The sequence below is a fragment of the Cavia porcellus genome, unplaced genomic scaffold (assembly GCF_034190915.1).
Source record: "Cavia porcellus strain 051 isolate PalLab524CR breed Dunkin Hartley unplaced genomic scaffold, mCavPor4.1 scaffold_7, whole genome shotgun sequence".
In the NCBI taxonomy this organism is placed as follows: domain Eukaryota; kingdom Metazoa; phylum Chordata; class Mammalia; order Rodentia; family Caviidae; genus Cavia; species Cavia porcellus.
In genome coordinates, this window is record NW_026947490.1 from 49116730 (window position 1) to 49130695 (window position 13966).

The 13966-nt window shown below is 44.7% G+C and overlaps 2 protein-coding genes across 2 annotated transcripts in view; one reads left to right on the top strand and one right to left on the bottom strand.

Moving 5' to 3' along the window:
* Positions 1–924: 924 nt before the first annotated feature.
* Mpz (myelin protein zero) lies at positions 925–6051 on the bottom strand. The gene is made up of 6 exons (XM_003466594.4): positions 5925–6051; positions 3311–3477; positions 2828–3041; positions 2492–2627; positions 2273–2333; positions 925–2150 (listed from the first exon to the last, which is right to left on the bottom strand). The coding sequence occupies exons 1-6, from the start codon at positions 6019–6021 to the stop codon at positions 2049–2051; spliced, it is 777 nt and encodes a 258-aa protein (XP_003466642.2). The 5' UTR covers positions 6022–6051; the 3' UTR covers positions 925–2048.
* Positions 6052–9298: 3247 nt separating this feature from the next.
* Sdhc (succinate dehydrogenase complex subunit C) overlaps positions 9299–13966 on the top strand; it is a 35916-nt gene continuing 31248 nt past the window's right edge. Inside the window, exon 1 of the mRNA XM_003466690.5 lies at positions 9299–9384. Coding sequence (XP_003466738.2) covers positions 9365–9384 — 20 coding nt within the window. The 5' untranslated portion in view covers positions 9299–9364. The remainder of the gene's footprint in view (positions 9385–13966) is intronic.

Below are 13966 nucleotides of genomic sequence, written 5' to 3' on the forward strand. Positions count from 1 at the left end.
CCAGTGCTTAAGAGGCTGAAGCAGAAGTATTGCCATGAGTTTGAGGACAGCCTGGATTACACAGTGAGTTCAAGGCCAGCTGAACTACAAAGTGAGACCCTATCTCAAAAAATATGTAATAATAATAAAAAATAAATAATAGTTTATCAACAAATCAAAGTTGTGTGTTTTCTAAGAGGTGAATGAGAAGTGTGCTTGTTTATAAAGTATATGTTTTTTTTCTTTTTTTTGTCTTTTTGAGGCCTAAAATGTACCCCTTTGAGCAAGAGTTAGAAAGGGCTGGGGATTTAGCTCAGCAGCATAAGCACCTGCCTAGCAAGCACAAGGTTGTGAGTTTGATCCCCAATACCACCACCCCCCCAAAAAAGCAAGAGTTAGAAACATCTTAAAGTACTGCAAACACGTATTAATAAAAAATAAATTTACATAGCTTCTTTTAAGGAACTGACCTGTAATATCTTAGCTGTGTATTAACTTACAGTTTACAAAAATTTCCACACACAGGATCTCACTTAATTACCACAAAAATTCTGGGAATTAAATAGGGCAGGTATCATGGTCTCATTGTTTACAAATGCTTGAAGCTTACCAAATTTAACTATCATGGGTAACACAGCTAATGACTGGGATGTTTTAGAATTCAGATCTTGATAGAATGATTCCGTTTCCACTCTTGTAAAAACAGAACCTGGCACAGTTTAGCGCATAGTACAAGCTCACTGGTTATTTGATGAATGTACAAACACGTCTGGTAGACCTATTTCAGCGGTATTTCTCTATACGGTATCAGCTCATAGACTCAGCAGACACCTGTTGATAACAGCAGACACCTGTTGATAAGGAAGCAGCACAGGAGACCAAGGACAGGCAAGGGTTGGGGATTGTTCCCAGGAGAACTAGGAAAGGCAAGGTAGAGACAGCAGCTTCTGGAAAGGTCAGTGTTTATTAAACATTTAAAGACATTTGGAGGTTTGAGAAGAAATATACAGAATGTAGAAAAATCCCTAAGAATCCCCTGTGGCTGGGAGTGCAGCCTCTTTCTTTTTCCCTTATTTCCCATTGGTTTTCCTGCCTTCAGGATGATTGTTTAAAGCCATTTTTTGAGGCTCATTTGCCCCCTGCTTCACCCTGGACCTGTGAGGATCCACTGTTTCCCTCTCCTTCCGCAGGATCTTGAGTCTCAGAACTGCACTCCGAAGTGGGTGTGTGTGTGGAGGGGCATCCGTCTTACAGCCGAGGGCTGAGGATCAGGGGCCCCTCAGCTTGGGTTGGCTCACCATGAAGGACTTCATGGGGTGGGGGAGCTGCAAAAGCCGCATGACGTCATTGGTCCTCAGTCATGGGGGTCAGGGCAGAGCATTGGCATAGGCAAACGAACAAACAAAGAATGGATTAAAAATAAAAAATAATCAATAACCTAAATAACCCTGAAAGAGAGTATGATCCGTGTGACCTGGGTGTTAGTGGGAGCACAGAATGTGGAGCTGGGCCACTGATGGAGGGGCAAGAAAGTCAGGAGCCAGAGGGGTCAGCTGGGGGCATGGGAAGGCCAGGTAGCCCGCAGGTGAGACGGCAGCTGTCAAGGTTCCTTTCTTCTTGATGCCAGAGGGCCAGGCACCAAACACATAGCCCTTGGGGGTGGGTGAGGGGTAGGGGTAGCCTATGGGCTCCCAGAAACCCAGGGTGTGAAGATGAGGGGGGATACAAGTGCTTGGGAACGGATTTTGGAATGAAACTTACATCTCAAAGGAAGTGAGGGCAGGGCAGGGGCTGGGGAGCAAGGGAGGGAAGCACCTAGACGGGGGATGAGAGGGGCCTAGGTCCCCCTGCTCTGGCAGGGCCCGGGGCGGCGGCGATCACTTGTCTGAGTTCAGGCCCATCATATTCTTGAGGGCGTTCTTGAGGCTGGTTTTGCTGGGGGACTTGACAGCAGGCCGGAGCTCCGAGCTCTGCTCATCCTTCCGTAGCTCCATCTCGATGACCACCACCTGAGCGCCTCTGGAGGGCTCCGCCCCTGGCCCCCGATCCCCCGCCCGGCCCGCTAACCGCTATTTCTTATCCTTGCGAGACTCCCCCAGCCCTTTGGCCTTCTTCTCGCTGGCAGCTTTGGTGCTTCTGCTATGGTCCAGCATGGCATACAGCACGGGTGTCTGCGGGGAGGCGCGCACAGCTCAGGCCTCGGCTTGGAGGGGATCCCTGGTTCCCAGCCCACCCTCACAGCCGCCCAGGGGCTCCCCGGGTCCTTCCCAGCTGGTCCCCAAGTGCCGCTGACCTGTCGCCCACGCTTCGAGGAGTCCTTTGCAGCCTTGTGCAACTTCCCCTTCTCCATGGCACTGCGCGACAAAGGGGCGCGGTGAACTTGGCCTCTCTAGACCACCTCGGAGGCTTCTTCTGGTTTCCCGTGTCCCTCCCACCCACTGGAGCAGGCTCCGCCCAGGCGCGCGTGTAGGGGCGGGGACAGAGCGAGTGGGGAGCAGGCTCCGCCCCTTACCTGAGCCTCCTTTGCAGGGCCGCCTGTCTGCGCAGCCAGCAGTACCGAACCAGATAGAAAAGCAGCACTGCTAACAGCACTACCCCAAGGACGCCCCCGATGACGGCCCCCAGCACCACTCCGTACCTAGTCGGCACTACCAGGGGAGGGAGAAGTAGGGCGATGAGCAGGGTCCTGGGCCGCTGGTTTCTCTCCCCACACCCCTGCCCTGCGGTTAGGGGTGCCTGCCCTGCTAGCCGAGGCTGCCCCTGCCCCAGCCTGAACACCCTTGGGCTGGGGTTTCTGCCTTTTCCCTCAGCCTGGTGACCCTCCCTGGTCCCCTACTGCTTCTCACACCTTTTTCAAAGACATAGAGCGTGACCTGAGAGGTCTTGCCCACTATGTCTGGCGGGTTTTTGACGTCACAAGTGAAAGTGCCGTTGTCACTGTAGTCTAGGTTGTGTATGACAATGGAGCCATCCTTCCAGCGAGGGTCCCCTACCCACTGGATGCGCTCTTTGAAGGCCCCCACCTCATCGATGTAGGGCTGTCCCTTGGCATAATGGAAGATCTGGAAGGAAGAGGGAAAGCAAGTGGGGGGACTTCAGAGAGAACAAAGCTGTGGAGGCAGAACTCTGGCCTCAGGGTAAGGAATCCTGGCTCAGAGAGGTAGTGCTGGGGGAGACAGGGCCTGGTCAGTGTGACAAAGATTGCTACTTACCTTACCAAAGTTGGGCTTATGGCTCATGAAGAATTTCCCCATCCTTAGCCCAAATTCTCTACTGTGTTCTCAGAAGCACTTTTCTGTCATCAAACCCCAGAATTCCCTCAGGCACTCACCGAAATGGCATCTCTGCCCCCTTCAGGCTGGTAGCGCCAGGTGAAAGAGATGTCGTCTGAGACCCACTCACTGGACCAGAAGGAGCAGTGCAGGGTCACCTGAGATCCCACAGCACCATGGACCTCCCTGTCCGTGTAAACCACAATGGCCTGGGCTGGGGACAGCACTGCAAGTACAGAGTGGAAATCAGATACACATGTGGGCCAATCCAGGGCTTTAGAGGATGAGCGATCAACAGGCAGCAACGCTGAGTCAGCAACTGGAGCCTACAGCAACGGCAACTGAATCTGAGGCCCAAATCCCTGAGCCAACTGAATTGATGAGTGTAAAAGCTGTGTCCTTCTGTCCAAGATCTCAGCTAGCGTGGAGGGGAAATGAAGTCAGCAGCAAGAGGGGCTTTTGCAGTCTTCCAGGGATGGGTCATCTCCGAGTCCCACTTTCCCTTTGAGCCATTGTCTAACCCTATTTTTTTTTTTTTTTGGCTTTTTCTTTTTTATCGGTACCAGGGATGAACTCATGACCACACGCTTGCAAGGCAGGCGCTTATGCCACTGAGCTAAATCCCCAGCCCCCATTGTCTAACTCTTAAGCTATCCCTTTGATGAAAGATTTAAAAATTTTTATAAATTACCCACTTAATATATATTCCATTCTTCTTATAAACTATTCAAACAATAGAGATAAAGCTAGTCTCCTTTGACATATACACCTCTGCCAATTCTTTTCCTGTAGTCCCTCCTACACAGTATCACAACTACCAGTTCAATATATGCTTTTCTTTTGTATCAGAATCAATATAAACTCAATAAACTCAAGGTAGAGTTGTATTTACAACAAATGGTAGTTTTGTAGGGCCATTTTAAAAATATACATTGTACTATGTGCTACTTTAAATTTTTTCTTTTAGCTTAAGAACACGGATGTCTGGGGGCTGGAGATTTAGCTCAGCGGCATAAGCGCCTGCCTGTCGTGAGTTGCGAGTCGTGAGTGATCCCTGGTACTGATAAAAAAAAAGAAAAAAAAAAGAACACGGATGTCTGAGGGAGATTTTGATGTTGATTCATAGACATCTGTCTTATTTTTAATGGCTGTATAATACTTCACAATACAGTAAACTTAAATTTCTTACAGAAAAGAAATGAAAATAACTAGAGAACATTCTTCCCTTATACAGCAGTCCTGACTGTCGAGTATCTGGTTTCTAGACAGCTTGCTCCTGTGGGGACAGCTAGAGAAAGAAGAATCTCATCCCCTCTCAGGGGAATTTGGGTGCAGAGCAGGAGCCCAAGCTTAGAGCTCAAGTAACTATGCACATAGGCCTCTGTGATTCAACCATTCACACCTTCCTCTTGGCTGTTCTGGCCATGTGCTTTCCCCAAAACTCACCCACACAACGAAGGACATTCCTGGCAGACAATGTGTGTGGGCTGGCCCTGGATGGGGGCAAATATAGGCCCTTTTGTTCTACAGAAGAAGAAGGAACCCAAACAAAATCCCATTGTCTAACCGGTATTAGGGGCTCATGCCAATCCCACCCTTACTCCCACTGTCCTGAGTCTCCCATCTCAGTATTTGGTATCATTTATTCACCTTCTGGGGATTCTACCTTACTGCCACCTTGAGAATCCCCAGTGTCACAAAAGATTTTAGTCCTTGGTTCTAACTTCTTCTTCCTGTTATGATAACAACGACTGAACTTCTCAGCTTTGCTCAGGGGCTCTATGAGCAGGCCACATACTGGGACAGAACTCTCTCCTGCTTATACTCCAAGATTCTCTCTCCCCATTTACCTCACTGTGTCCTAATCCAACTCTTACCCTTAACATTTTCCCAGGGTGCCCCAGAATAGTCCAATACAGCCCCCAAACAGTCTAGGTTTTGGGATTATGATGCAAGTTGCTGATAATGAGAACCCTAGACTCTCTAACCGGTCCCTTTCCCCTACTGTTCCTCAACTCCCACCCCCACTTGCCTATTGCTCACCTATCGCACCAGGAATCAGGGCAGATTGGAAAAGGGAAGGGCATATTCAGCTAACCATGCTTTGACCTTCTCTTGCTCACCAAACATCTGCCAGAGGACAAGGAAAGATTTGTTCAACTTATAGAACAAGGCAACTTTAAAAGGACAATCTCTTAGAACTTTCCTTCACCTCCATTCAGCCACATAAGAGATAAAGAACAGAGACACCAAGAAGTAAAGACTGAGCTCACAAAATTTGGGCTCCCTCCTCAAATCATACTCCTTGCCTTTTCTGGAAAATTAAGGTTGGGCACTTCTTGCACTACTAAGAGTGGGGTGGAGAGCAGAACTTGGTGTTGGATGCTACTCTCCTGTGTTCTAACACCTCTTTCCTCTGGCTTTCATTGTGACCCTTGGGGCATGATCATGGCTTCCCACAATGTTCCACCCATGCCCACTCTTTTACCACCTCCCTTCACAGAATACCTTTCCTGCTTCCTTCCAAATGACATCTTTGTTCCTGAATGGAACAATGCCTTTCTGCTCTTGTACACTGGCTCTTGGCTACGAGGAATGCAATGAAGCAGGGTTGAACCTGCAATGCAATGAACCCTGAGATGCAGGGTTCCCCTGCTATGTGGCTCCACTTACCCAAAGAAGAGAAGAGCAGCACAGCCAAGACAAGGCTGGGGCTGGACCAGGGGGCCCCAGGAGCCATAGCTGGGGCAGGGGCCAGGGCCCGGAGCATCAGTGGGGTGGAGAGAGTGGGGGACAAGGAACTGAGCGGGAGGTTCCTGGAACCTCCTTAAAATCCCCTGGGGTGTCATCATGAGGGGGCTGTCCTGAGCCAGTAACCAATTGCGTCCTGGCATGTGCAGTTGAGAGGTGGTGGGGAGCTCAGTAGAGTGCAGGGAGCAGAAGGGGCATTGTATACTCTGGGTGGGGGGGTGGGGGGACACATACCACCCCATACACAGAGGGCTTTGTATCTGCTGGCCTCCCCCTACCCCAGGCTGGAATGTTGGGGGGGTGGTAAAGAAAAGGGACAGAAACAGGGACACAGACACACTTCTCTGGGGAATAGATAGGCAAGGAAATCTAAATCCAAAATCCATGGTAAGGATTCCTCTGTAGTCTCCTTGTCTGAGAGTGGCTCCCCTGGATCCCTAGCAGGTTTATGCTACAAAACCCTGGGAATTGGCTATTATGCCCTGTTGTCTTGATTACAATGAGCTGCATTACAGTCTTCTTGAGATGACTGGGTCTATGGGGATCCTCCCCCCCATCTTCCCACATCCTGGGAGGTTTTTCCAAGACAGAAAGTTTTCTGCACTGAAAAAATTCAGGGAAGAAGCCCCAGACCTTTCCCTCTTTGTTACAAAGTTCTCCAGGGCTCATGCTACAGTTTTAAGCCCATTTCAGTTTCGACCAAGACAACAAAATTGCACTGCACATTGGCTATATGTCAAGTTTGGGAATGCAGGTAATAAAAGAATAAAAAATAAGTTCTTCCTAAAAGTTTGAAATCTAGTTTGAGGAGCTGAAAGGGAGGAATCAAATGACAAACTCATCAGCAACCAGCTATAATAAATTATAATGCTTGTTTTAGCAGTAAACAAAGTGTTGGAAGGACAAGTTATATGAGGGTCAGGGTGTAGTTCAGTGGTAGAGTGTTTGCCTAGTATGTGCAAGGACCTGGATTCCATCTCCAGTACTGCAAAAACAGGACAGAAAAAACAAAACAAAACCCTCAGAAATGAAGTTCAGAAGAACATGTAGTCATATCTAGGAAGCAGTTAGACATGGACCAACCTTGAAGAATGTGTGATATTTTGAAAAGAAGGACTAGGTAAAAAGTGACAGAAGAGAAAAAGCAAGAACTAGGTGGTGAGAAAACATGATTGAGTACATGTGCACGCAGGCAGGTGTTCAGTAGGCACTGGGCATATTTAGGGCAGATTTTGTGTCACTGGCTTTGATTTGATCTGATTTTATTGGATTTGAGGGAATCTGAAGGGGCATAAAAGGAAACTAATTGAATGGAATAGCTGAAGCCAGTTTGTATAGGGCCTTAAATTACAGATGAAAGGGTAGGTTTAATTCAGTACATTGTAAGCATCTTCTGAAGATTTGGGGATGGAGTTAAGAATGTTTGCACGACCAGATCTGAGTTTGTTTGTTTTCAGACAGGATGTCTCTATGTAGACTAGGAGCTTAGACATACTCTATCACTGAGCTACATTCCCGGGTCTTTTAAATGTTTTGATACAATGTCTCACTATAATTGTCCAAATTCTCCTGGAATTTGCAATCTTTATACCTTAACCTCACATGTAAGTGGGATTATTCAGGGTTTTTTTTTTTTATCTTTTTGAGACAGGGTCTCTGTTGCATTTCAGAGTAGCCTTGAGTTCACTTTGTAGCCTAGGCTGGTCTCAAATTTGCAATGATCTTCCTGCCTCAGCCTCCTGAGAGCCTGGATTACAGATGTGAGCCACCACAATTCAGTTTTATATTTCCTCCTCAAGGACAGTATCTATGTCTCAGATCCCTTACAGCACTGTTCACAGATTGGCAAAAGTCAGAAGGTCAGATATGGTAAATAAAATTATGTAAAGAGTTGCCATGTGTGGTGGTGCAGACCTATAATCCCACCACTCAGGAGACTGAGACAGGAGGACTGCCATGAATTTGAGTCAACCTCAGCTGCATAGTGAGTTCAAAATCAGCCTGAACTGCAAACTCAAAACAAACAAACAAACAAAAAAAGCAACTAAACAAATGAATAAACAGGCTAAGTGAAAGAGTTATTCATTAGTAGGAAGCTCCAGAGGGCCAAACGAAGATTAAGGACTGGAAGTTCTAGAAAATTACATTAAAACGACTTTTTTTGTTGTTGTCGTCCCAAAATCAAACTCAACCTTGCACTTGCCAGGCAGGCACTTATGCCACTGAAGTATATACCAGCCCTGACTTTCTCATGGTTAAGCTGTTTAAAAGTTTTTGTTGTTTTAGGAATCCATACTAAAATGTGTTGGCGCAGTCTTGAAGATCTGAGGAACACTGCAAAGGAGAGTCTTGCATTGGACAACAGGTTGGATTAGTGAGTCTCAAAGGTCCTTTCCAATCCTAAAATCTATGAAAATGCTTTCTCTGTCAAGCAGTATAGAAATGCAAAACAGCTTTCTTCGCTTGATGCAAAATGAAGCACGTTTGTGCTATTTAAATCCTGAAAGGAAAAATATGAGTGTGCTAAATATGAGATCTGAATATTAATATAACCGAGTATGTTTTAGTGAATAGTTGCTGCTCTGGGCTGTCCCCTTTACTCCTCCCCAACTCACCCCCCCAAGGGTCAAGGATTTCTGTATTTTCTTTTATTCATTTTTCACTTGCCCTTTTTCTCCAGTTGCAAGTGCTCTGCAATTGATTTCTCTGCTGCATTCCTCGAAACTATTTATATACAGTTCCCCATAACTGTTTATATAAATCAAAGCGGATTCTCCCACATCCCAGGTTCTTCAGATTGTGGGTGTCACCCACATAGGTTTGAAACATGGAACAAAGGAGGGTTGTCTTGAGAAGCAGCTCAAGCCCTGGAACGATAGGGCCTAATCTTGGTGGTTAGAGGTGGCTCCTAGCCTTTGGGAATGGTGGTGACCGCCCTACCTCACTCTCCTAACTTATATCTCATTGTGTGTTATCTCTTCCTTGCTGAAGCTGCACAGTAGAAAGGTAGGGAGCCCATAGTATTTGTTTCCCTGGATGTCTCCGTCAGCCGAGCCGCGGACAGAGGCAGGTACTACCTGAGCAAAGCGCGCTGTTCTAACAATACAAAAATGAATGTGTACGCTAGTAAAACGCATACTGCAGAGCCCAAGATAGCGGTATTTCTGCAAAACTCCTGGCAAACATCGGCAAAAATCTGCGGAGTCAAGCAATACAGAAAACGAAACACAACGCTCAGCCCTTTAAAGCGCTCAACGCTATCACGTGACTGATCAGCCCCTCCCCTCCCTGCCCCTCCCACCCCTCTGCCAGCCTCAGAGCACAAGGCATCTACGTCACTTCCGTCCAGTCCGGAACCCAAGATGGCGGCGCTCTTGTTGAGGTGACTTTAATTTGGGTGGGAGTTGGTACCCGCAACCTTTAGGACTTCTGACCTGGCCCCTTGCGGCTTGCCGACAGCGTTTTATCCTGTGCTCCTGCAAGGAAAGAACCCGTCGGTGTGCAGGCCACGCGCTCTGGAATCCTAGCAGCCCCTCCCCTCCCCCAGCCTCTGCCTTGCAATTCTGTAGGGCTTTGAGGTCACTTTTTCCGTACTTAGGAGTGGCGCAGCTGTCACCTTTTCTAACTCACCCACCGCTGTTCCTTCTCCCCAAATAGCTCATGTGGTGTCACCCAGAGCCGAGCCGTGTAAAAATTGTTTTAATCTCGCTGTTAGCTGACCATTGATCCTGCAGTTTGGAGGTCATATTTAGGGGTTGGGTCAGGATGTGTGGGGTGGGATTGGGGGAATATCTTGCTGCGCTTTCCCTTTGGTTCTTTCTTCTGCAAAAACTAGCTACTACTGGCAGTGAGTGGGCCCTGTCCAGGTTCCTAACTGGCCACAGGCAGAGAGTGAAGGAAATCTGGATTCCTGCCATTTCAGCTGCTAGCATTAGCACTCAGTTGTTCCTATGCTGCACCCTAGTTAATTTTTTTTTTTTAACCTTGGAATAGAAAGTCATAGAGTGAGGATTGCGGCTTTTCTCAAAAATTCAATTCACCGTTAAGAGAAGTAGCGTAGATTTTTTTCTTAACTCTCCACTGTCTAGGTTTCATTCTATACTCAACCTTTCTAGTCCTAACGATTAGCGCCTTTCAACAATCCTGGTACACATCCCAACATAGTTTTGTGCCAGCCCTATTTTTGGAAACTGTTTGTTATGGAAAGTTAGACTCAGTGCTGTTGAGATTCAATCCCTGATTTCTCCAAATGCCTTCTCATTTCTCTTCCCAGTTTAGTCACACAGTATAAAAATAGAGGAACTGTTTAGTTTTCTTCGTGAAAAAATGATTCCTCATGCAGTTGAAGTCAGGTTTCTTAATCGTTCATTTTCTCCTCCTCCTTAATGTTATTTATTTTTATTTTTATTTGGGGAAGGTACTGGGACTTGAACTTATGCTTGCCATGCAGGTGCTGTGCCACTGAACTAAACTCCCCACTTGTCCTCCTTCATCTTTATATGAAGATAAATATATACCTTTCTAAGATGTATGAAGACCATTGTTGCCAGACTTGCCTCCTTTAAGTCCTGATGATTTTATCATAATTGAGTACTTTTCAGTTCTTTGACTAGTATTTGCTAAATGTTAGGGGATTTTGGAGGAACAGTTGGCTTGAAACATGGATTCCAAGTGTTCTTTCTTTTTTTTTCCTTATTTTTTGTGGTACTGGGGATTGAACACAGGGTCTTTGCACTAAGCTATATCCCAGCCCTTTATCAATTTTTTTTTTTTAAATTTTGAGACAGGATTTAAGATGCAGATTTGCCTGTGCTGGCCTCAAACTTGAAATCCTTTTGCTTCAGCCTCCTAGTGCTGGCCATACAGATCTGTGCTACCTTGCTTGGTTAAATAATTTTATGGGTTTCAGGATTAGTGTTTAGAAGTTGAAGCTCATTACACAGTTGCTCCTTTTATCCATGGGTTTCTTATCCATGAACTGAACCAACAAACCTCAGATGGAAATACTTTAAAAACAAATTCCAGAAAGTTCCAAAAAGCAAAACTTGAATTTGCCACCAGCTAAGCATTACACTGAGTCCTAGTGAATAAAGGGCTATGTTGGTATACCCTGTTGTGGCCCACACTGTTTCACGGATCCTTCATCTCTAGCACCATATTATTGGGAGACTTGTTTGCTTCACTTCAGTTTACTGTGTAGTTAGACTTGTAATGGGTTGTATCTGCAGTGTATGTGTACAGGCTTTTTTCCCTTATCATTTGAATAACATGGTATAACAACTGTTTTACAAGCCCTTACAAATTTGAATGTAATAAACTACCAATAATGTGTGATATAATCAAAAATGGAGCTAATGTTTCAATGTGTTAGATACATGGCCATTATTAATCCCTCTCAAAATCCTTTCCCTCACTTTAAAAACACTTATTTCAGCCATTTTCTGAAGCAGTTCCAGGAGTATCCTTTTGCATCTTTAGTTGCAGTGTCATGGCTGTCTTAATGACCAGATTTGATTAAAAACTTGCCTTTCATAGTCTTTTTGACTTTGAAGAAGAGCTAAAAAGTCTCACAATGATAGATAAGGATGCACAATAATGAATGAAGTTCATTTTCCATTAAATGGCACTCAGGAGCAGCATTCACTATATTTTTGATAATGTTGTAAAGACACAAAAGAGGACTTCCAGAACTGCTTCATAAAGAGGCAAGAATAAGGATGAATGTGTTTGAAGTGAAACAGAATTTTTGAGGGGGATTAATGCAATGTCTTTTTTTTTTTTTTTTTTTGTCTTTTTCCTTTTTATCGGTACCAGGGATCGAACATACGACTGCCTGCTTGCAAGGCAGGTGCTTATGCCGCTGAACTAAATCCCCAGCCCCAATGCAATGTCTTTTATGATAGTTTTTTAACAGGTTAAAACATTTTTAAAATCAACCTTTGTATGCAAACACTGCTGCATTTTATAGAAGAGTGTTAAGCATTCATGGATTTTGGTATCTTCTGGGGGTCCTGGGGCTAATCCTTTGTGACCAGTCATTAAATGAATCCAGATATTGTCAACTTGAGTTGTATAGCATTGTCCACACTAGAATTCAGTGCCAAAAAAGGACTTTTTCTTTAGTGATGATCTGAAATGCTCGTGGGAAGAGCCTGTCTTTCTCACAAGGGCTTTTACAGATATACCTTCTGGCTAGGCATGATGGCATACATCTTTAATCCAGCGCTTGAGAGACTGAGGAAAGAGGATGGCTGCAGGTTCAAGGCCAGCCTGAACTGCATAGCAAAATCTTTTCTCAAAAAGAAAAAGAAATAAAGACATACTGCCCAGAAAGTGTAGTTTTAGTGTTGTCGCTAATTTCATTTATTTTGGACAAGTCAAGGACAGAGACTATGAGGATGGTTTATTTATTTGTGGGTTGAAAAATTTAATGAGTCCCACTTAAAAGAAATAGTAGGCCTTTGTAAAAATTATATTTAATTTTAATTGACAAAGACTATATATTGTGTGCAACATGATGTTTCAAAATATGTATACATTGTGTTAAATATAACTCATCATGTATTATCCCGTACTTCTTTTTTAGGGTGGTGAGAGCACTTGCAGTCTATTCTCATATGTAAAATTGTTTCACTATTGTGAAACATTGTGCAGTATATATATATATATATATATATACATTACATAGTATCTATATACAATTTTTATGGTTTATATATTCATTACAAAATGATAAAAATCACCAATTAGATATGGTGGCATACACCTGTAATTCCAGCATTCAGGAGGTTGAGGCAGGATGATTGCCACAAGTTTGAGGCCAGCCTGGGCTACATAGTCAATTCAAAGCTAGCCTGAATTGCAACCTTGTCTCAAAAAAAAAAAAAAAAAAAAAAAAAAAAAAAATCACTATGTGGTACAATAGTGTACTTGCACTAATTCCTTGTGTTTAACTGTAATATATCCTGTGACCAGTATCTTCCTAAACTGGCCTCCTGCTTAAACAATTTATTTGTTTTGTTTCTTTTTTGGGGGGACCTAGAATCTAACTCAGGACCTTGTGCTTGCCAGGCAGGTAGTTGTGCTGCAGAGCTATATCCCCGGCCCAGTTTTTTTGTCTGTGCATATGGATACCTGGAATCGAATTCAGAGCTTCGTGCTTGCCAGGCAGGCACTGTCCCGGCCCCCACACAGTTTTAATAATTTGCTAATTAAAAATTACTAGTTACCAGAGTATTGTGTGTCATGCCTTTTGAATAGTGCTCTGTACTTGGTACGTTCCTCAAACAGCTCAAGGGCCAGCCAGGGATGAACAGCAGCCAAGTTACATAAACTCCCTCTGTACTCGGTAAGGAATGACTTGCCAAAGTCAAGAAGGAATAGATACCTAAGTGAGAACAGCTGGGCTTCTATCTAATAATGTATGTGCTAAGCATGAAGTCACCAACAGTCAGCTGTCTTCTAATAATATAAACTCTATAATGCCTCTAAAATGTGAGGTTTAACTCTCAATTAATGAGATTGCTCAGAGACAGAACCTTGTTCAACATGCAAGAGGCTTTGGATATGAACCCCAGCACCAAAACAAAACAACAGACACCTGCTGGACTTGGTGGCACACACCTATAGGCCCAGTACTTGGGAGGCTGAGGCATCAGGGTCACTGAGTTTGAGGCCAGTCTGGGCTACATAGTGAGTTCAAGGGCAGCCTAACTACATAGTGAGAGCCTGTCTCAATCAAAATCCCATATTCATTCATGATCATTTGTGAGCCTCTTCTATGTGTCAGATATTTACAGGCATTATAGATGCAGTGTTCCAATCCTATCCTCAGGAGCTCAAAGTCCAGCAGGACAGATAACTAGATGAATTATTAAACAACATACAGCTGATAGATATAAACAGTGATGGGGAAGTATGGCAGACACAGCAAGTAATACTGAAAAAATCGTGCTTTTTGACGT